This window comes from Gobius niger (assembly GCF_951799975.1).
Source record: "Gobius niger genome assembly, chromosome: 2".
NCBI lineage: Eukaryota > Metazoa > Chordata > Actinopteri > Gobiiformes > Gobiidae > Gobius > Gobius niger.
The window spans coordinates 36,170,884-36,194,670 of NC_136853.1; the positions used below are offsets into that span (position 1 = coordinate 36,170,884).

The window sequence follows — 23,787 nt, forward strand, 5'->3', positions numbered from 1 at the left end:
GTTTTGAATCAGGCAATTGGTCACATTAATGCGATAGCGATTTAACATTACCTTTGTTTAGGATCGATCTTAGGCACTCATGATGCATTTCAAATTGTGAAACACACTTTACCACAGTTTATTGTGGAGCTGAAATATTAGATAGATAAAAAATAATAAGTCTCTCGTTCAAAAGGGAAGCATGAACCAAACTGAACAAGCATAAATAAATACCTTTGTACGTACATAACAGAATGAATCACATTTTAAGTGTTTTTAAAAGACAACAGAGAACAGTACTGTACAAATCACACATTCTCACACTCACACACACACACACGCACACAGTTTTCTAATGAAATGCAAAGATTTCAAGGTGCTTATTAGGACATTCACATTACTTGGACTAGATACAGCTACATCCAGTACAACAGTAGTAGTACTAATAGAAGTTGTGGAAAGAATAACTTAAAACAAAATCTTGACCCATTTGCTTTTGAGTAGATGAAGATAATAGACAGACAAATGTTGCCTGAGAATATTTTTTAAAACAAAATACAGACAAAAAAAACCCCAACCCAAAACAGACAGGGTTGTGGTGAGTTGAGAAAACGCTAAACAATAATATACATTTAACACCTGTCAAAGGACCAGAGGTGCCAGAAAAGGTGCTCCCAACAAACAGCTGATGTAAACCTTTAAATCAAAGATGTCAAAATGCTGGGTGTCAGGACACATTTGTTTATCTGGATAAATGTGGCCCAATAATCAAAAATCAACAAAGATAAGCCTTAATGTACTGTGCATTATATTCCCTCCGTAGTAACTCAACATGTCACTCTCTGTCAGTGACTCCAGTGAGAGCTGCAATAGAGAGTATGCACATTATTATTCCCATTCTAAACAGAAGCCTCACCAGTCCCATAGTAAGAATGAAGACTTGTCACTCCTAGCTCTGTTGCTAGCTTTTGCTGGCACAGTGGCGGAGTGGTTAGCGCTCTTGCCTCACAGCAAGAAAGTCACAGATTATATTCTCTTCCCGTGTCTGGATGGGTTTCCTCCGGGTGCTCCAGTTTACACCATATAACAAAAACATGCACAATAGGTTCATCCTCCAGCAAAGTGATTCTGATAATCAGTCTCCACATCTGGGGATAGTTAAGTACACCTGAACCTTATTGCCATGCAACAGTTTATCCAGAAATATTTGTTGGTAACACTGACATCAACATGTTAAATGGTACATTGTCAATATAATATTATATAGTTTAATATAGGCCAACATGTCATCCAGGGTGTGCAGAAGCTCATATTGAAACTACTACAGGTCAATGACTTTTCCACAGCATGTCTACATTACAGTATTGTATGCACTTGTATCCAATCTGTTTCTCATGTGTTTGGCAGTGTTAGCTATAGCTTGATGACGTTAAATAATTAAAGTGAAAGTCTGTAAGATTGCAAAGTGAGGAGAGAGTGAGAGTGAAATGTGAACAATCTCTGATTGGACCATAAAGCCACTCCTGGTTTGAGGAGAGCGAGAACAAACTTTCAAAACTAAATGACGAATCTCCCTCCCTCTCCACTCCTGATTGGACAGGCCGGTTCACAGGGAAGCTTGTCCCATTGGTCAAAGTGATTGCCCACGGATTCTGATTAATGTCTGGGATCAGCACAGGGAAGGACTTTAGAAAAAATATTTCTAATATTATTTACGTTATGTCAAATTTCAGACCCAGGCGTTCAATTATACGCACTCTAAGAAATTTGTGAAACACTAAAACTAACAGACGATCACTTTAATTTGTCCCGCAAACAAAGTTGAAACTTAGAATTGAGTAAAGTAATTACAAATCATGTAAACGGTAACACATTATAATAACTATGCCTTATTTAGCCTTTATTGATTGAACAATTCATTAGTTAAGTGTGACTAATACTTAGTAACTACTTAACAATGAAAAAGAAAAGTATGTGAAGAACTATTCATTATGAGTTAGGCATTAGCTGGAGTAGTTAAGTAGTTATTAATTGTTAATCATCCTTCACTAATGAACTGTTGATGATGAAAGTCTTAATTAATAATTTATTAAAACACTCAAGACAGATTCACACAGTCGTACAACTGAAATAAAACCCATTATGGACACGAAAAGGCTTATTGAGAGAAGCATTTCAATCTCAAAATATAAATAAGTAGTCAGTAGTTAAAAGAAAAGGATCCAGTCACTGCATCGAAGGTATCCATGTTGTCTCCGAGTATTAGACTAGGGCATTTTTATTTATATGTCCCATATCAGTAACTTAAGTTTCAGTAAGGTAAGTCTCATTATTCTCAATGGAAAGGTTTCTTGAGTTGTCTTGTGTTCCAGGTGGTTACAATGATTGGATAAAGATAGTGAAGGCAGAGCATGATGGTTATCAGAATGTCTACTGTCAATAAAGGCCGTCCTCCAGTGAACCTTTAACTTCCCAAATCCTAACTGTACGGTCGCTGTAAGGGGAAGAGAGAAAAAGAAACGTCAGAGACAAAAATTGACACTTCACTGCATTTTTTCACAACAACCAAACGAATGTCCTTTTTTACTCTATCTAACTGCCCTTTCTGGTGACCCACTGGACCTTCTGTACGCTACTGTTATACTCTCTCAATTACTCATGCATTTCCTGTCCTTTCAGGTCCAATCTCATGGCGAAAAAAATCAAACTTGTTCATTCACCTCTTATTATTTGTGACTATGTGAAGCCATACTGTTAATCTCATGCATTTAAACAGTGGTCTATTTGCGCTCCATCAGTGGCATGCTGGCACCTATTTCGGCCCAGAAGTTTTTTAATGGGCCTGATGCTTCCCCACAGTCAGCAGATATGCAAATGAGCTCTACCAAATTGAAGTCAAATGGGATTTCCCTGTTACAGACCAATGAAAGAAAGGTGCAAAGAAACTCATCTTTCTGATATCAACACCTCAGTCATTATTAGATACATTTACATGGCAAAAACATTTGTATTCACTTTGTATAATACTGTTGCAGCCCAGTTAAAAACCTGTAGGGCCCATGACAGCCAACTGTGAGAGTCTGTTAGTATTTAATATTTTCTCTCCTGTCAGCTAAAAAAAGCAGCGGCCCTCCAGAAAAGCATCCCAAATCTACTAATTACCCAGCATTGCACTACATAGCCATCAGTTTATTTGAAATACATGCATGGGTATATAAAATACACCTTACTTAGGATACATGCATAAACACTTTTCAAATGACCAGCCATATTGGACAGGGAGACAAAAAAAGGTAACATCAAGCTCTGCGATAAGATAAGGACTGCGTTTAGCACTGTGATCCCCACTGTATTATTTAAGTCAGTGTATTGTAACAACCAATCTGTTCCACAAGGATAACAACATGGATGAACATGTCTTGTGACTCACTCGGAGGCTGTGAACAGTTGGCTGCTGTTGGTAGCCAGACCGTTGACGGGACTGTCGTGCCCCTGAAGTTCACCAAGGGGCGCTAATGAGTCAGCGTGCCACAGCCGCAGCAGCCCTCCTCTGCACGCGCTCAGCAGCACAGGAGCTCCAGGCACCAGGCCCAGAGCACTGACCCAGTCTGAGTGACCAGGGGCCGACTGCAAACACAACACGGCAACGGTTAATGCAGACAAGGAGAGGGAGGATAGTGCAGAAATCTATGCACACACTCAAGATGTTGACACTGTTGGAACGTAATTGCTAATGTTCACTTCAAACTAAACCTCTATTTAAAAAAAAAATATATTGTTGTACAGAGAAATAAATAAAATGTAATTAGATTTTAAAAATAATAATAATTGTGCAGTTCTACATAATAACTAGAATCTGTTACAATTGTAATGTTTATTAAAGCAGTACTAAGTGACTCATGCCCCTAGAGGCCATAAGCACCATTGCAGGTGTCGTAGCATGTTGCGTTTTCCTCATTAATTGTCCGTGAGAGTTAATACTATGCTAACAGAAAAGACCAAGGGAGAGAGGGATATTATAAATTGTGCCACAACCCCTTTACACAATGGAGATCATTTGTTTTCACTCAAATTTGGCTGTAAAACCGCTAAAGTGGCGCTAACCCACAGTTAGCTTTGCCCGTTCTTCTTCGTGATTCCATTAGTGTGTATTGCGCCTCTGGGTCGGAGCACGGAAAGATGCAATTGTGGTTTTCTGGCCAGAGACACCGGGGGAGATGAAAAACCCCCCAATCACCCCATCAACACTTGTGTTGCCCCCAGAGGGACTATGAAAATGATTTATTAAGGTAAACAGTTACTTAGTACTGCTTTAAGTTTTCTTACCTGCATTAGACGTTTCCTGCTCATGTCCCACTTGTTGATGGTGTGGTCCTTGGAGCTGCTGTAGAAGACGTCTCTGTTCACGGCCAGGGCCTCCACACTATCCTGATGGGACGGTTCAAAAGTGTGTCCAGAGGTGACGCTGCCCTGAGCCCCTTCCGCCACCTCGAACATCTGGGACAGAACAAAACACACAACAGTTAAGACATCATAGTGGACCACTGTAAAGATGCAACTAGAGAAGGACATTTTGGGGCTTCTATAGCAAGGTTTTGTTTCATCTTTTTCCCCCCTCAAAAATAACAAGAAAAATAATGACTATGAACAGCCCCACCTTGATATTATGATCCTTGGAGCCAGTCAGCACAATGTCTTGTCCATTTCCCAGTTTATCCACCGTTAGACACATGACTGGTCCCAAATGTCCAGTCAGCTTCCCAGTGGACGCAAATCTAATTATGAAGAGACAAATAGCTTTTTTTTTCACTCTGGGAAGACTCTAACAAAGACTACAGAAATGACACGCACTTGCGGAGGTCCCACATGCGCACAGCGTTGGCAGCAGCGGCGTATAGGAAGGTACCAGATGGATTCAGAGAGATTTGGTTAATTTGGCTCTCTCCCGGTGGGATGGATAAACTCCGTACTGAGGCACAGCTGTCTCCTGAACTCACCTGCCCTGAAGACCTGGGACATGAAGAAGAAAATGGGCATCGTTTTTGGACACTTGGAAAAAACGATGTGAAACTGTAGAAGCGTAGTGTACTTACGTGAGGGTGCGAATACACTTGGCTGAGTCTCTTATGTCCCAAACTTTGATATAAGCGGTGGACACGGTGAAGACCAGGCTGGAGGTGTATCTGCATTCAAATACGCAGGACACATTTTAGACATTAAGAGTATTGTATTTATCTTCTTGTATCTTATTGTTTTAGTACCTGACAGAGACGACACTGCTGGGATGATCTGCCAAAGACATGATCTCCTGTCCCGTCACCAAATTCCAAACTTTACATGTTCGATCTGTGATGAAAACGGTTTGTTCTCAAAACTGTTGTGCAGATGAGGTTTTCCATTTTGTCATCGACTGTGTTTATCTTTACCTTTAGACCCTGTGAAGAGCAGATCATCTGTGGCGTCTACGCATAGGACGGGCTTTGTGTGCCCCTCTGCCACAGAGACACACTGCAGTTTGGCTCCACGGTTATTCTTCTGGGATGTCACTGGGTTGATCACACCTCTGGAATACAAAATATAACCTAGATTACTTTTTTAACGTACTTTTCGGCCCGTGGTCTACACTGGGCTTTTACATTTGCGGGATGGTGAGGGGGGATGATTTTAGGTTTTGATTTGTACGGTGTAGTCAAACAGATTATCGTGACTTTTAAGACACTGATCGAGCCTAAAAATGGAATCATAATCAAAACATCTTGGCGCTTATCTTTTGTCTGGCGTTCCTTCTTTGCCAGTAGTAATAATGTTTAAAATGTCTCCTTGAAGAGCAACCTACTACTATCCACTTTTCGGTCCCAACATATTCGCTTTAACTTTTTTGGGTTGTTTATATCAGTGGAGACAGTGGTGTTGGTATTCATATATAGCGATACAGCAGTACTAAGTAACTCATGCCCCTAGAGGCCATAAGCGCCACTGCAGGTGTCATAGCATGTTGCGTTTTTTTACTCATTAATTGTCCTTGAGAGTAAATACTATGTTGACAGAAAAGATAAAGGGAGAGGGGATATTGTACATCCATTAACACAATGGAGATACATTTTTCCCCCTCAAACTTGGCTGTAAATACTGTTTAAGTGGCCCCGTTAGCCAGTTAGCTTCTTCTTCATGATTCCATTAGTGTGTATTGGTGACTCCGACCCAGAGGCAGGAAAGCTGCAAGTGTGGTTTTCTGGCCAGAGACACCAAAGACCCCCCAATCAACCCATTAACACTTGTATTACCCCCAGAGGGACTACTACTATAATATAATAAAAAATGCTAGCCCTGGCTTCAGTTTCTTAATAAATACAGGGAAATTTTTGCACACCCATTTTACTTTGGTTTCCTAATATAATGCAGTACATTAATACTGTATATCACAGAAATAGTGTATTATTTACCTGTGTCCTTCAAATACAGGAGACTCATCCATCCTGATAGAAAGAAAACGCAAAGGTAAACTAAAGTAAGTATATATTATGGAGTATACACGCATGAGTTTTACTCACAAAACTCTGTGGTCGCTGCCTTTTGATTTCCCCTCTGCTGAGTTAATAGGTAAATGTTGAACCGCAGCGAGAGGCATTACAGATACTTTCTCTTGGATCCTTCTGCGATTCAGTGGTGAGCGCTCGACTTGCCTTTTCTCAGTCCCAGTGGGTGATCGGCATCCACTGCTGTGCACAGAAATGGTCCCGTTATAGAAATGATTGACTCCCTTCAAGCACATTCCATAACAAGGAAAACAAAACAAAAAGTGTGCAAAGATGCTGCACTGTTGAAGAACTTTCACAGAATTAAAAATACAGCAAGTACTTCCATTCTCTTTCTCTGTAAACTGCACTGAGAAATATATGCGTTAGATTCTTTAAGGCCTGGTGTAGATTTGAAACAGAACTCACAGGCCAGGGGACCGGTTCGGCAGCCCAGATGGGGAGACAGCCTGTTCTCTGTCAGGGGTGTGGCCCGACATGTGACCTGGAGATTCACCCGGACCCTCAGTGAGCGGCATTAGAGGAGCGGGGAAGTCTCCAGTGGGCGATTCACAAAAGCCATCGCCAGTGCTGGCATAGAGCAGCTCCATCTGTGTGGTGGTCCTGCGACGCGCCTAGGGGACAAGAAGTTATCCAGTTAATAAACATTCAATTATACAGAAAACTCTGAAATAAATTAATAAATAACTTGCCTTATTTCTAGGCTTGGATTCACCACATAACTTCATCAAGTCTGAGGCAAGTGTGCTAGAAGGGAAAAAATGCTTTAATTTCACAGTATTCAATGGGTATACATGCCTTTCAGTCATATGACTTTTGTTGTTATGGCCGCTATTTTGAATACCGAAGTAGAATTATACAGTACGACAATGTGATGACCTTGCGCAAGCCCTCATCCTCTCCTCCACCTGTGGGCGGGGGTGGCGTGCGCTCTGTTAATCATGTTTATGGTCAGCAGGCTGCATGGTGTGGAGGTGATTGGCTGCAGTTAAGGCCTTTAAGGATGGCGGAGGTGGAGTGGCCGGTCTCTTCCTCCTTCTTGGCTCCTGAGGCACGTCACCTCGCCCGGGCTGCCGAGCCACCCCAGCCATGCCGCCAACAACCCTTTGGGGTGTAAAAACTCATACTCTGCATCCTGCTCCTCCTTTATTGCGGCCTCACGGGCAGGGGTCGTAACATACAACATGTAACAATATCTATACTCAGGATGAACATGAAACTGATTGACAGTGGCATTTTTATGTACTTGTAATCAGTGCTCAAGAGGATAACAGTAAAAACAAGGCCCCAGAGGCACACGTTTAAGTGAAGAAATCAGAAAATGTGGCAAAGACGTAGCAGCTCTGTCTGTCGAGCTACAGCAGGATTTACTAAAGATCTGCTTCACTCCTCAGACTAAGATAGCACATCAAAGAGGAAACAGAAAACCTTTGTGATTTTTACAGTGTGTCATGTCAACAGAGCCTCAGTCTGTGTCCGTGTTTAAGCTGCTCTAGACATTAGCATGTCTTGAGCAGATAAACTCATGTATACTACAATAACAGCTCAGCTCTGACCTCTCCAACAGAAAGTCCTGAACCACACTTCAAACATCTAGCCTTGGATACAGCACGCCCGAGGTCAGAGCTGAGCTAAACGGCTAACTGGTTAACTGGTTTCTTTACAGGCCAGGTTTTTACTTTTATCTTTTTGAGCAATGAATACGATTACATAAAAATGCCAATCAATTGTCTTTCATTTTCATCCTGAGTAGAGATATTGTTACATGTTGTAGTACTGCATAATTCTACTTTGGTATTCAAAATGTCGCCAGTAACGATGCGCAATGTCATTGGAACCAACAAGACACCATCAAGGTACAGCATTTCACTAATTCAGTGGGTTAAGTATGATACCTCTCTGTTTATTCCTGTTATTATGATGAAATGTTTACACTCACACTTAAAACAGACCAAACTATTTTGTCTCGCATGCTCCCCCTAAACTCTAAGGTGCAGCCAATTATTTAGAAAATGATCCGCTAAACCAAGATTTATGTTTTTTACTTGTGTATTGTGTTGAAGAATAAAAGGAAAAACACAATACAATTCAAATATTTAAATGCAAAAGATCATTAAAGTTTTCTCTTAATATTGAAACACTGTTCAGTTTTGCCTTTTAAGATCGGAAATATTTACAAGTCCCCACTGCTAAGTGCTTGCGTCCCCCCTGGGGTCCCTGTACCCCTGGTTAGGAAACACTGGCTGAAAACTTGCACCACAATGAAACTATGTCTATTTATAATCTGACTGCAAGATGGTAAGAAATGAAAGAGGCATGAAAAAACTTTCTGAAGCGATTGTAAGCAAACCAGGAAATTTTACACTAACACATTACAGACACCCATCAAAAACATTTACAATGAATATAAAATACAATTGACAACATGGGAGAACATGGACATCTTTTATACTTGCACAACTTTCAAGGGCAGCAGAGGACATAATCATCAAACTACTGACAAAATGCACAGATCTTACAGATATAATCTTGTACTTACTTGCCCTCCGTGGCTGGACTTGGTGTCGACTCGTCACTGCTGCTGTCGTCTCCATTTTCTACAGCAAAGACACATCATTAGCAATCAAAAGTATCACAGTATTTATTTACCTGATAAATCCATTAAGTGTACTCTCAACATAAAACTAATACATTATAGCACAAAAAGGTTTAGATTAAGGTTTGGGCAGCAACCAGGGATTACCAGTTAAAAGTGGCTGAAGCTATGGAGTCACTTTTGCCATAATAATGAATGGAGTAAAAACCAACGAACAGAGGAGGAACATAGGGCTGCAACAATTACACAAAAATATTCACCGAACAATTATCCAAATCTGGGTTTCTACATTTCTATATTGTATGTGTTCAAAAGCAACATAATGTCTAATGAGTCATGTAAGTGAAGCTAAAACAGCTACATTTTAATCTACAGTTCAAGTAGTAGCCTGAAAGAACACATTGAACACAAAGCCTGTTTTACAGCAGTATTAAGTCAAAACAAATAACAACTTTAAGTAGGTGGGGTGATGGGAGATGCAACAGAGATGTCATGCATAAGCCATGGCATGGTTACTACAGCTGGATTAGTTTGACTGGGGCAAATGCACATGGCATCATTAGAAATAAAGGCTTGAGGGCTTTCGTAATAATGCGCTGTGCATGGTCCACAGTCTGTCAAACACAGTTAGGCTGCTATGCACTCACCTGGTAAAATGAAACCTAACTCTGAATTCACACCAACAACAGAAAAAAAAACAGAAACCAAATTCAAGTCAAACTCCAAATGAAAAAGCTGTTACGATCCATTTTACAGGCTCTGAAGCATTTCTATGGTTTGACAAGAGACGCGGTAGGTACGTATTACTGGGACAGTTCAAAGAATGAATAAACGATATGAGGAATGGATGATTTATACAGGAATTCAAATTGATAAAATATTTGGTAAAAATATTCAAAATATTAGGTTTTGAGCCCAATTAGTAAATTTTTTGGACGGTCGAGACAAAGGAATATTTCGAACAGTTAGCAATATCCTAATAAAATAAATACATGGGCCACACAATAAATTGTAAGGATGTTTTAGTCAAATTAGAGATTAACTTCCATTAAGGGGCAGTTTGGTCCCAAATTCAGTTCAGACAACAACCACTGTTTGAATGATTCCTACATTAAAAGCCTGTAAAATACCTGTAACCATATCGTGAATGAACAGCACTTTATAATGGTGATTGTGCCCATGCTGTTGGTTTCTCCTCTTGTATACGATGTCCTGTGATGCGTGTACCTTGCAGAGCACTCCCCAGTAGTGCATCGAGCTCGGGGTTGATCTCTGCCTTTTCCTTCAGCATGTGGAACAGCAGCTGGTTCTGAGTGGCGCTGTTGATCTCGGTCTGCTTCAATCTGCCCTCCATCACTTTGAGCTGGGACTCCTTCTGAGCTGCCTGCAAGCCCTGGAACAATCCCATAGCACACAAGTAAAGAAGCATATTATATCGTCATGTAATGTTGGTGGGGTTGCCATATATAACTCACTGAACAACAACGTCCATATTGATACTACTAATTTCAACCGTATAAACATGGGTGAAACTGTAAAATAAATCAAGAGAAGAAATGAAAGAGAAAGTCTGTAAGGTGATCTCTGTACGTAGCTTGAATTTGGTCTCTACTGGAGCAACATTGCCCTCTTGTGGATAAAGCCTATATTGCAACAAAGAATAAATGCTAAAGGAGTGTAAGGGCAATACATTACATTTCTAGCTTCTTTTGATAGAATTCCCTTTGACGTGTACCTTGTTTATGGCCAGTGTCATGAAGTGGTCCAGGAGGAATCGAGCCTCTGACAGACTGCAGCAGCTGATCACTGCTGTTATATCTCCAGTGTCTCCTTCATCCTGTCAATCACAGAAACAAGAGACACATTGAAAACCTACATATGTTCTCAAAAACATAAGGGTAAATGTAAGCCTGACATCTACAATACTACAAATTCTACTTTTAATTGTTAGCTGGAGACACACACAAAAAAAGCTGAAGTCCATGAAGTATTATGAGGGAAAGGTCCTGTATACCTTGGCCTCCTCCATCTGCATGATGTTGGCCTGACAGTCTGCAATGCTGTCGTTGATGTAGTCGATGTTTGCGCTCAGAGACTCCAGCTCCTCGTTCAGAGACGTCAGGGTCCGATCGGCGTCGGCTCCGTCCACTGTCATCTTCTCTCTCTTCCTCAATACGCGCTCACGCCTCCTCGTCAGCTCCTCTCTTTGCTGGGAAGCGGGAAAAAACAAACATATAGTACAATCTGTAACCACAACCTTAAATGTACAGTATTTATTTGTCCCAATCAGCTTGTTTATTTAAAGTTTAAAGGTGCATTATGCAACTTTTAATGTGAAAAAGTTGCTATTTGTGCGTGTTTGACCTTGTACTACTAATCGGCTGTATGAGTGGTCAGCATGGGGCATTTACTTTCCATCACAATGGTCTCTTGGACACACCAGGATCAATTGTTTGGAAAGTTTTCACTCCTAACCAGAAACCTACAAAACAATTGATCCTGGAGCATTGTAGAGATTGCCATGATCGAAAGTAAAGGTGCCGTGCTGACCACTCATACAGCCGCCTGGTAACTACAAGGTCAAATACGCACAAATATCAACTTCTTTTTCCCCCCACATAAAAAGTTGCATAATGCACCTTTAATGGATAATATGATGAAAAAATTCATTTTCAATAGCTGATATCGCAGAAATGTTGCGATACTTCACTTAACCATTTTCAAATCATTTCAGCATGTGGCTGAAATGGAATTTAAAAAGTGTAAATCTCAGTCAGACACTGTGGCTTCTTGTAATATGGATATTGTACTTTCTAGTATTGCGTCATATAATTTGGCGCTCTCTGTCTCCTCTCTGCAAATGTCATTAAATGGTGCTCTTATAGGTTTTTTAACTCTTCAGGGTATCATCATTACAAACTGAGTCTAGGTGTTGTTACATGTTTGCTAGGGTTCATTTTAAGTTTTAAAGCAGCATCAAGTAACTCATGCCCCTAGAGGCCAAAGCGCCACTGCAGCTGTCGTAGCATGTTGTGTTTATTCACACATTAATTCTCCGTGAGAGTAAATACTACACTGTCAGAAAAGACAAAGGGAGAGAGAGGGATATTGCACATATAATTTTTCAAGATCATTTTTGTCACTCAAACTTGGCTGTGAATACTGTTTAAGTGGCGCTAGCCCGCAGTTAGCTTTGCTTGTTAGCCTGTTCGTTTCTTCTTCGTGATTCTATTAGTGTGTGTTGCGCCTCCGACCCGGTGCAGGAAAAGCTGCAATTGAGGTTTTCTGGACAGAGCCACCAGTGGGAGATGAAAGCCCCCCATCATCCCATCAACACTTGTATTACCCCCATAGGGACTGCGAAAAGGATTTATTAAGGTTAACAAGTTACTTAGTACTGCTTTAAAACATGGAGGACGAATGCTAAGGTGTCCAAAAGTACTTAACCTCCTAACCCCCAAAGGAACCGAGAACATTTTCTCCAGTTTGGCTTTACCCAAATCTAAAAGCTTCTTGGAAAAAGTATGACAAAAACTAGTAGAAAACGAGGAGGAAAACGCAACAAAAAAGGGACAAAAAGTCACCAAAAAAGTGATGAAAGTGCAGCAAAAAAGTAGAAATACTCAACAAAAAATGTGATGAAAATACAATAAAAAGCCACAAAAAGGCAACAAAAGAGCAACATAAAAGTGCGACAAAAAAGCAATGAAAGTGCAATTTAAAAGTGACAAAAAAAAGTGATGAAAGTGCAGCAAAATAGTTACAAACGCTCAACATAAATGTGCCAAAAATGCAATAACAAAGCAAAAAGAAAAAAAGCGACAAAAACTGAGACGAAAAAGAACATTAAAAAAGTGACGGCATAAGTTAAGATCAGTTCTGTAGGTCTTAGCTTTCAAATGAGGCATTACACTGGCCTATAGAAGCTTTTAGATTTGGGTAAAGCTGAACTGGGGAAAATATGCTCGGTTAAGGCCTGGGTTAAGAGGTTAAAGTCTGAATAATGCGAAGAAGATACACCCGCACAACCCAATTCAATTATACGTTATGGATCAGCTTTTCTTTGTCTCGTTTATATTTTGTGCCGTGCTGAATATTTGAGCAACCTTTAGAAGCCTGTTCATGTCGATTTCCATGTTGGAGATGGTCATTTTCTGCATAATGATCTCAGTGATGCGTCGCTCCAGTGACTGCCATTTTGCCCGTGCCATTCGAGTGAGGTACGCGTTTCCTGTTCGCACTGGGGAGCTCCTACACATGAGAACAAATGATTTAGTCCTTTCTACTAATGTAACAGACTTTGATTGTTTTGGTTTGAAGCAACATAACACAGTACCTGGCTCCATTGGCGTGATGAGTTACTGTGGATGTGTGTGTTCTGCCCAAAGGCCCTCGGTGTGATGGCTCCTGTGAAGGTTCAGGAGTTTTTCTGTTCATTTTCCCCGACATCGGTCTCACCTGTCGCCTCAAGGCAGTCACCTAAGTTCATATAATAATAGTTCATAGTAAAGAAACAATGTTATATAAAAGTGATATGCATGTGTCTTACCTCCTCATTTTTTCTGCGTAGGATCAGCTCCTGTTGACGCTTTTGGGCCTCTAGTGTCCGCACTTGGTGCTACAAAAATACATAACGTTTTCTATTCTCATTCAAAGCCGTTTCTAGCATGATCCATTCCCTCACCTCCGATCTGCGTTGGTCTTTCTTGAGCGTTGCGATCTCTCGGTTTCTCCTGGTCTCTGAGGCTCTGCTCCTCTCCTGCTGCTCTTTCATTTGACGCATCAATACCACCTAGTGGATACAGCCACACATCACACCAACACGAGCCACTTCATCACACCTCATTATACGTCTGTGTTTGCTCCTTGTACCTTGGTCTTCTTCATCTCGGTCACATCCAGCTGTAGTTTCTTGAGCTGTTTCTCATATTGGGACTGGTTTCTGAGCAGTCGAGCGTGTTCCTTCTGTGCGGACTGTAGTTTCACGAGCTCCTTGTTCATCGAGCTCAGTTTCCTCTCGTATTCAACCTTGATCTTCTTGGATTTCTCTTCTGTAAACGACTCCACAGACCCTTAACGAGCAAAGAAGACTTTACTTATGAAGCTGTCTGGATTCGGCATGAACATTTTTGGCACAAATTGTTTTAAAAATATCTCAGCTCGCCAAATCCCGCAGGCCCTTATAACTCACACATGTTGACCCCGTATTCCCCTGGACTCACCCATGTTGTGCAGCACCTTGTCCCTCTCAAGCTGCGTGTCGCGGATCTTGTTGTGCAGCATTGTGAGCTTCTGTTCGTATTGCTGTTTGAGCGTATGCAGGCGCCGCTGGCTGTTCTCCAGTTCATCGATCAACTTCTGCTTTATGGCGATTTCACAGGTGATGTTCGCCAAGTCAGCCTGGACACTTTCTAATGAACACAATAATCAGAATGAGCAACATATCCTTCAATGCATGCTTCCTGATGCATTTGTGTCAAAAGTTTAGATTTTTTTGGCTGGTTGGCTTTCGTACATAGGACAGTTTAGGGTGAAGAATGGGGAGAGACAAATTGTCAGAGCCGGGACACGAACCTACAGCACTGAAATTGCATCAGTAATCTGTGTATGCATGCAGCCGCCTTACACACGGGACGATCTCTTTTAATTTGGAAGTGTGTTGCATTTATGATTTGAAATTGTGTCTGTATAACAATTAAATAGTTACAATGAAATACAGGCTAGAGCTGGAGGAGACTTAGCCTGGAGCTCCTCCTACTGGTAGCAATGGAAATAACTTATAAGAACTAACATTCATTTTCGATTTACGGCATGACCAACCGCTCCAACACAGCGTAAAAAACACACTTTTTTAAATGGAGCTTATTTTCTCCAGTTTGGCTTTAGCTAATCTAAAAATTTGAAAGCTAAGACCAACAAAACTTCAAGATCTTGTGTTTCCATGTGTTCTATGTGGTTTTTTGTCACATTTTTTGTAACTTTTTGCCACGTTTGTTACATTTTCATCCTCATTTACGTCTCATTTTCGCAGCTATTATGACGTTTGTTTTTTTCAGGAAACTTTTAGATTTGGGTAAAGCCTGGATACCTTTGATAAAAACTGGAGAAAATGTGCTTGTGTATATGGGGGTTAAGAGGTTAAACAGGGTTATCTATGTCCAGTTTAAATTGAGATAAAGAAGAATGCTATTCAACATTTGTGGTGCAGGGAGAATTTTGAATGTCATACTAATCCAGGATTTTTTTTTTTGCGTTACACAAAATGACAACTGGATCTCAGTACAGAATCTTATTAAAAAGACTTTGGAGAGGTGTGTGGGTGTCGATAGGCCTTGCACTACGCACCAAATACGAAGGAATTCACTGCATTATATCTAGTAAAGATTACCTTTCTCGTCCAGTTCTTCACAATCAGAGTCCTCTGACGATACATCTCCTGCTATTTCAAAGTCTTCCTCCTCACCATCAGCATCTTCATTATCTTCATGGTCACTGGGCTCCTGTAAACACAGACAGAATAAGCACATTATAATGTACCAGCCTAATGGACTGTCAATGGTACAAACTAGTCCTATAAATAACTTTGTACTGTAATAATTCACTCACTGCCTCTCCATCCTCATTGCCTCGCTCCTGATCATTGTCTGGGACTTCCTCCTTGACAACACTGTAAACAAACAAATTGATTGTTTTGCGTCATGTGTGGGTTGTCAGCAAACAAGGAGAACATGCACACAATAAGTAATGTCATTAGGCCAGGAGGAGATGTACAAATGAAATCAAGTGTAACACGATATCTTAGTAGATGATTCAGTGTGATTGGTTGGATGGGATAGCACCAAAAGAAAACAAACTTCAAGTTTGTACACAAAAATGTAGAACAGTAAATTAGGTACTAGTTCCACACACAGATGTGATGTGTTGAGCAATGTTATGTTTAAAATGAATAAAAACAATTAAAATATTAAACAACAAATCATCTCTGAGTATTTGGTAAAGAAAACACACAGTTAAGCTAAGTCTAAAGGCTGACGCACACGAGACGCTTTGACGCACGGCAAAAAGTCGCCTCTATTGTTTTCAATGAGAGAACGCACACCCAGGGTGCAGGGATATGCGGCGACGTTCGCACCACAATCTGGATCTGCTGAATTCAGAATTCAGACTTTTTACACTTCTGCAGTGACACAGACGACCTTTTCTTTGTCGGGACAAGTGGAGCAGCGAAAAAAGAGAAAGTCTCCACAGCCAGGCCGTGGAAACCCAGGCAAAATCAAATGAAAAGGAAATAAGCACAGAAAAGGCATTTTGTCTGTCAGCACCCCAGGCCAAAATATCTTCCCACGGCTCTGCTGAGCAGGTAAAGTCCTCTCTGTCGCCAATTTGCTAATAACATGCAGAAAAGGAGCCTCGTTTGCTCTCTCTAGCAACCCTGACATACGGGTGTTATTTTATTCATGATAAATGGCAAAATCAGGTATTTGAAGCGCTGCTCGGCTTGAGAAAAGCCTTTGAAGTGCTGTGTGTGGAGCGCTCCAGTGTGTGTTGCCGCGGCGTGCTACGTTCTGGTGTGCGCTGGCCTTAAGAGGTCACCTAAAATGACTAAAGAACAGTTAGTTTGGGGTAAGGTTAGTGACATTCCTAGAGTGATTTTGTGTACAGTAATTGCAGGATTGGTATTAATGCAGTCATTGTCTGGCCCATTGCATTATGGGACATGTCAAACCTGGGGTGATCCATGTCCCGGTGAGGACTGTCTTCATGGCGCCTCAGTCTTCAGGGAGATTGATAAATTGGGATGTCGTGAAGTGTGATGGGGGTGAAAAATTGGCAGTGGAGGTGGATGAAGGGATGTAAAACAAGACCAAAGGGGCGGAGTGAAAGGTTGCAGCAAGAAAGAAAGAATATGAGTGCACTGAAGAACTTAAACAAAAAGTTTTTCTTAACATGTACTCAGGAAGGGCCTTGCTCTACATGAAATAACACTATTGTCTACGTTAGCATACATTACGAGTACAGAATGTATTCTTAAAATAGTCACAACAAAGGCAGTCATACACTCTAACAAGTGGAGTTTCCAGCTGCTCATATATCACTTTTTAGTGGTAGATCCCAAACCTGACAAAAACTATAGTCAAGTGTCATGTCCATTACAGGCCCTCACAGGAAAAGCAACCCAACACCTTTCACCTTTATGCAAATACAAGAAGGCGTCTCTGCTTTCACCCTCCCATTGAGCTGTGTCTCAGTGTTATTCTATACCTCTTCTTCTTCTTCCTCTCCATCTTCTTCAGTTTCTCCAGGTCCTTCTTGGCCATTTCGATCACCTCGTTGGCCTCTTTCTCCGGGGCGAGCAGGGCAGGGGAGTAGGAGCCCGGCCCGTACAGAGAGGGGCGAGTCGAGGCCCGTGACAAAGTCTTCCTCAGGTTTTCATTCATAGATTCACTCTCAAGCAGTTTAGCCCTGAAAGTAAGACAATGCCCAGTTTAAGTGAATGAAACATTTCTCACGGGTATGACTACAATGGTGCAGCAAAATTGGTTTCATTTCCCCCCATTATTTTTATTACTACATAATTTTACACATGATGAATGCCATTTGGTCATTGAGTAATTCTGAGTTGAGACTTACAGTACCGAAACCAAAATGCGAGTTTAATTGTTGTGATTTCAAGAAATACATTATACTTGTATATATTTAGCAATACAACGTGACTGAGTCAGTCTTTAATTAGGTTATAGATGTCATTTTGAAGATATTTTGTTTATGACACTATCAATAACTTACCTTAGTTCTTCAATTTCTTTGATGTAGTTCTGAATCATGTTCCCAATTTCTTCATTACCATCACCTTATAATTCAACAGGACAAATAATTAACTATAAACATCAATCAACATAAAAATGAACACACTTAAGCTATTCTAAAATTAGTTTCAAATGAGCAACATACAGTGAAAAAGATCGCATTTTCCAAAGTTTAGTAAAGCAGTAGATGACTGGAAATACTTGTCGTATTTTCCGGACTATAAGTAGCACTTTTTTTCATAGTTGGGGTGCGACTCATACTCAGGTGCGACTTATATATAAAAATATATAATTTGTTTCACATTTGTTATTTTCACAGTGACAGCCTCTAGAGGGCGCTCTCGGTGTCTGTACTAGTATCTGCTACTCCTGTACATTTGTACAATGACAAATAAAGCACTAGTTACTTACTTACTTACTTACTTAATTACTGTATCACTGAAAATGTAAAAAGTGGCAAAGTTTGGAGTGAGCGAGAAATTTGGGAGGGACTAGCGAAAATCTGAGTTTACTCTTACTGCAATGAAGAAAAAACAAAAATAGCTAATCACGGGCTAAAAGCTAGATGGCCACAGCTAGAGGAACGAGTTTGCAAATGAGAGCTTGAACAACGTGCTGCCGGGAGAGGCTTGTCAACGGTGCAGTTATGCCTCCATACCCAGGTAGTTGCCAAGGCTGGTGCGACTTATCCTCCAGAGCGACTTATAGTCTGGAAAATACGGTAGTATTTTAGCTGTTTACCACAATGTGTCCTGCAGTGTGGGACCAATGCCCAGTACTTTGACCTTTAAAGGTTATATTTTTGCATAGTGCAAACATTTTCAACACAAGCGATTGTAATCTTATACATGGCACAAGTCCCCCACAGTGCTTCACAGGGGACAATCTTTCATTCACTCGATACTCTGTAATGTTTCACTACATTCATAGCAACTATCTGCCTGGGGCAAACAGAGGGAATCATGGCTGCTGACCTGCTTTGGCGATGATAGTGTTCGCCTGGTCACTGAGGAGCTGTGTGAGGCGGGCTCTCTGTGCGTCGATGGTCTCCTGCATGGCCTTCACTCTGAGACGCAGGTTATTATTCTCTGTCTGCAGCATTGAGTTTTCATGAACCAAGTCATTCATGCCCTCCAGACCATCCTCTCCAACCATACGCTTTCCCTGCAAAACACAGGACACGATTAGAGAAGCTGTCAACCAATTTCTGCTTCACGAACTGACGATAATGAGCATCAGTCTGAAAAATAATGACAGCTTTTTCTTGCAATTTTCTAAAAGTGGCAATCAGCCTATAAACACATTTAAAACCTCTTGTTAAAAAGTGTGTCCATTATATTCTGCCATTATTTTCTTGTCTCTTGTTGTCACTTGACCTTTAAAACTAACAGTCAGGAGCCATGATGTGTAGTTAATGGCTCTATATCTCAAAAAGTACTTTCATCAAAGTCCATTAAAAAATAAGAAATAAACTTCTCAATGACACTCGCAGATGTAAATATAATATAGTCATAATGTATAGGGTGCTTTTCCACATGACACACTTTTCTATCAAGCTGGGATCACACTGTTGACAATGGCTGAGTGGACACGCCTTGAGAAAACGTGACAGATGTGGTACCTATTCAATGTTTTTTTGTTTTTCCTGACATGTGTATCTCACCGTCTTGTACTCCATCAGCTCTATCTGCAGACGTGCGATCTCAGTCCTCAGAGCGCTGATCTGCTGACTGGCTCTGTCCTGGTTCACCACAACTTTGTTCTTGATATTTCGAGCCCTGTTTGCGTACTTCAAAGTGTTCAGGGTCTCCATAAAATCTCGATCCGACGGGCTGATACAGGCAATCATTACCGTTTGACTGAAAAACAAGCACCAGTGATTACACGGTGCAGTGATCAAATTATATGGAGCTCTCATGTCGTAATGAAAAGCTTCACAAACCTGTTGCCTCCTAATGAGTCTTGTAAAAGTCGTGTGAGTTTGGAGTCTCTGTAAGGCACGTGGCTGGAGCGTTTACTCCGGTCTCCTAAAGCACTGATGACGTTCCCTAGAGCAAGCTGGGATAAAAAGAGGAGGGAAATGAATGCTTTATGGACATAATGACCACCAATGTTGAGTCAAAAAAAAAACTTTAAAAAAACTGGTTGTTCCCGTCTACTGCCACTAGAGGGCTGCTGCTTTCAAGTCTTTGAGTACAAACCTCAAGCACAGCAGCAGATGAACTATTTTGAGAGTTTAAAAAACAATATCCTTTAATATCAGAAATGGGTCATCCTCTGCTCAAAAACAAGCATTCATACGAGTGCCGTGGTAGGCATTTTCATATTTGATTAACATTTTATTAAAATCCTATGATCGGCAAAAACAATGTCCATTAACAGGGCATTGCTTCCCTCGCACTGTAACAGATCTATAATTTTATAAAACCGAGTTAGAGACCTGGATGCATCAGCTGTTGCCTACCATTCACCAAAACATCCGGCGAAGTAAACAAGTAGTAAGTAAACAATAACAGCGATCACTCGTATTGGAATTACAAAAATGAAAAGTGGTTATCAATGTCTGTGAGCTCTAGAACTTGGACATCTTAGTTAACAGCTTAACCCCCGCCTAAACCGAGCACATTTTCTTTAGTTTAGCTTTACACAAAACTTAAAGCTTCATAAAAAATAATAGAGATGAAAACACACTGGAAAAGCAACAATTATACAATAAAAAAGCAACAAAAACACGAATAAAAACTGATGAAAGAATCAACACAAAAATGACACAAAGGCAACAACAAAAGCTTCAGAAAGGAAAAAAAAAAAACAGTCAAAAAACCCCCAAAACAGACAAAAAAGCTTAAAAAAAAAGCAACCAAAAAAAATGGTTAAAAGCAACAAAAGAATGTCAAAAACATTGCAAACAAACTACAAAAATGTGACAAAAATGTGACAAAAACGCAATTTAAAAAAGCAGTGAAAAAGCATCAAAAAAGCGACGAAAAAATGACAAAAAAGCAACAAAAATATGACAAAAATGTGGTGACAATACAACAACAAAGTTTAGATAAGCTTTTTCAGGTCTTAGCTCTCAAACAAGGCTGTGAGCTCCAGTCGAGAAGCTTTTAGATTTGGGTAAAGCTGAACGCTCGGTAAGAGGTTAAAGCATGATATCCTTTATTCATCTAGTAGCACTACCAAAGAGATCCTAACGTCCTAACATGTGAAGTGATCACATCGTATTCCTTGCATGTCTCACCAGCCCACAGTTGATGGAGATGCCCTCTTTGGCTCGGTCTCCTGTGGCGCCGGTCCTCTTCAGTCGCTCAGACCCGGCCAAATCCACGAAATGAAACTTTGCCGTCAGCGTCTCAAACTCATCAATCTCAGAGTTGTTTGCTAATCTGTTGTCGGTTTCATTATCCTGCAGAAGAAGGAGCAACAGTCAATGATGCATCTACAGTATTGCTACTTTATTCCAGTTATTTTATTCATTTGCCAGTACGTTGTTTTCAGGGGAGCAGACTCGGACTTGGCACAGGTGGATGGTGAAAATGGCGTGGGACCGTGAGCTCTGGACGTTCATTTGAGTGCTCGCTGTGGTTCTCGACAAAGCTCCCAACTTCAGACACTGTATCATCTGTAATAGGGGGGACAACATGAGGAATGTCAAAAAGCTAAAATGTGCATAACTTAACTGCATGGCTGAACTTTAAACCAATGTGAAACCAGAGGTGGTTAGTACTGTATCTAAGCAAATTGACTTAAAGTGCATATGACACATTAGACACACTGTTTGCTTAAACATAGTTAACACCATTTTGCTAAAGATTGTACCCAGCTTTCTTTAGTTTGGCCATTTTGTGATGTTTATAGTTTCACTTCCTTATTGGACACTCACAGGAAGTGACATAGAAGAAGGAAAACAATCTTAAACTGTTGCCATACCAACCATGATAAGTCAATGGGAAATTGCTATGGAGCTTTACCTTTATCAATGTCACTTCCTGTCCAACATACAGTATATTCATCAAAACTGCTGCTTCACTGAAATAAAATGATTATTATGCAACTGATGTTATCCTTCCAAATAAGTCATATTTTCAAAAGGATTAAAACCTGTGATATGCATTTTAAAGCATAACTAAGTAACTCATACCCTTAGCGGCCATAAGCGCCACTTCAGCTGTCGTAGCATGCAAAGTTTTTTAATTCATTAATTGTCCGTGAGAGTAAATACTACGCTGACAAAAAAGACAAAGGGAGAGAGGGATATTATACATCCAATTACACAATTAAGATATTGTTTTTCACTCAAACTTGGCTGTAAATACTGTTTAAGTGGCGCTAGCCTGCAGTTAGCCTTGCCCGTTAGCCTGTTAGCTTCTTCTTTGTGATTCTATTAGTGTGTTTTGGTGGCTCCGCCTCAGTGGCAAGGAAAGTTGCAATTGTTGTTTTTCCTGTTTTTCTGGTCAGATGAATCAGCCTATTAACACTTGTATTATCCCAAGAAGAACTATGAAAAGGACTTATTAAGGTAAACAAGATACTTAGTTCTTTTTAAAGTACTGTTGCTGACCTCGGCCGCTGAGGTGACTGTTCGGGTGGTGACCCCCACGGTGTAGATGCCTCCGGTTGCGTCTTCATGGATTTTAATGTTGGATCTCTGCTTACGAGCCTCGAGGTCCCGAGTCGTGTCAAACAAATCCAGGACCTCCTCATTATACAGCTGGAAAAAAACAAATAAAAAACAACAATTAGTCTCAGAAATTCTCAAAAAAGAAATATGAACAATTGAAATCCTTAAAAGTGTATATTCCTCTAAGCTAACACAACAATCCAATGCACTCTTCCACCATCCAAATTATCTCTTTCCATTTTGTTAAAAGTCTTTATTCCAAGAGGCTAAAACATGGCGTCCAGGCTGTGACATTATTGCTGTGACATTATTTTTCAGGTTGTGACATTATCCAGGCCTTTTGTGATGACTGGATATTTAGCTCAACACATGAATCAGGTTGCATCTTCGGAGGCATCTCCGTTTTCTTGGTTTTCTCATCTTTTGCCCCTCAGCTGCTCCTGGGACAGCTGCGAGCCCACACTTGTTGCTGTTAAAAATAAAGCCTGCGGTGGCACAGAGAGACGGGATAATGACAGTTTAATGGCCCCGGGGTCATCTGTGAACATTAACGACCCAACAGCCCTACACCCTCCACTCACCTCTGACCTCTCCCTGTCCACAGCTTCTACCACTGTCTGAAACATTAACTTTTGAGAATCTTATTGAGAGAATACTGGTCTATAGTCACAAGAATACAAAGGCATGCGATGGATAAATATTCCGACATGGTTGATAAGGACTTGATGAATAATGATTACAGTTTAATTTAGGTTGTTAATAAACTCCATCATGGTAATTTAACCAAAGCAGGAAGACCTAGGAGTTTCTAATCCAGGACAAGTTAGTTATTTACTACATTATATACTGCAGATACAAATATATGTAGCTAGTGGAGAAATTAAAAGAATGACTGATAATAATACACTGCCTGACCAAAAAGGTCACACACTCTAATATTTGGTTGCAGCGCCTTTAGCTTTGATTACAGCACACATTCACTGTGGCATTGTTTCAATAAGCCTCTGCGATGTCAAAAGATCCAGTTTATTTTCTTACTTTTTCACAAAGATCTTGTAATCAGGGTTTATACAAAGTAGATGGAAAGAAGCAAGTCAAATGTAAAGAGAATTGAGAATTGGACCAAACAGCCAACTTTTGAGCAAAAGAAATGTGGTCAAGTTCAGCCAAAACTGCAACTAAATATGCTTTAGAACATAATCTTGGTATTTTCAATGAATTTATCCAGTAAAAAATGTTTAACAA

General features: G+C 40.5%; 1 protein-coding gene across 1 annotated transcript in view; it reads right to left on the reverse strand.

Annotated features, from left to right (window-relative positions):
- Positions 1–2,077: 2,077 nt before the first annotated feature.
- LOC306959438 (kinesin-like protein KIF21A) overlaps positions 2,078–23,787 on the reverse strand; it is a 45,749-nt gene continuing 24,039 nt past the window's right edge. Inside the window, exons 4-35 of the mRNA XM_079551549.1 lie at positions 22,483–22,632; positions 21,409–21,543; positions 21,163–21,327; positions 19,861–19,976; positions 19,582–19,777; positions 18,893–19,082; positions 17,899–17,962; positions 17,374–17,574; positions 15,718–15,778; positions 15,500–15,611; positions 14,334–14,522; positions 13,984–14,183; positions 13,796–13,903; positions 13,661–13,729; positions 13,448–13,590; positions 13,218–13,362; positions 11,126–11,320; positions 10,847–10,948; positions 10,339–10,504; positions 9,055–9,112; positions 7,208–7,262; positions 6,924–7,129; positions 6,531–6,698; positions 6,423–6,455; positions 5,406–5,542; positions 5,241–5,325; positions 5,073–5,162; positions 4,831–4,989; positions 4,637–4,754; positions 4,306–4,476; positions 3,410–3,606; positions 2,078–2,473 (exon numbers count right to left, since the gene is read on the reverse strand). Coding sequence (XP_079407675.1) covers positions 2,416–2,473; positions 3,410–3,606; positions 4,306–4,476; positions 4,637–4,754; positions 4,831–4,989; positions 5,073–5,162; positions 5,241–5,325; positions 5,406–5,542; positions 6,423–6,455; positions 6,531–6,698; positions 6,924–7,129; positions 7,208–7,262; positions 9,055–9,112; positions 10,339–10,504; positions 10,847–10,948; positions 11,126–11,320; positions 13,218–13,362; positions 13,448–13,590; positions 13,661–13,729; positions 13,796–13,903; positions 13,984–14,183; positions 14,334–14,522; positions 15,500–15,611; positions 15,718–15,778; positions 17,374–17,574; positions 17,899–17,962; positions 18,893–19,082; positions 19,582–19,777; positions 19,861–19,976; positions 21,163–21,327; positions 21,409–21,543; positions 22,483–22,632 — 4,242 coding nt within the window. The 3' untranslated portion in view covers positions 2,078–2,415. The remainder of the gene's footprint in view (positions 2,474–3,409; positions 3,607–4,305; positions 4,477–4,636; positions 4,755–4,830; positions 4,990–5,072; positions 5,163–5,240; positions 5,326–5,405; positions 5,543–6,422; positions 6,456–6,530; positions 6,699–6,923; positions 7,130–7,207; positions 7,263–9,054; positions 9,113–10,338; positions 10,505–10,846; positions 10,949–11,125; positions 11,321–13,217; positions 13,363–13,447; positions 13,591–13,660; positions 13,730–13,795; positions 13,904–13,983; positions 14,184–14,333; positions 14,523–15,499; positions 15,612–15,717; positions 15,779–17,373; positions 17,575–17,898; positions 17,963–18,892; positions 19,083–19,581; positions 19,778–19,860; positions 19,977–21,162; positions 21,328–21,408; positions 21,544–22,482; positions 22,633–23,787) is intronic.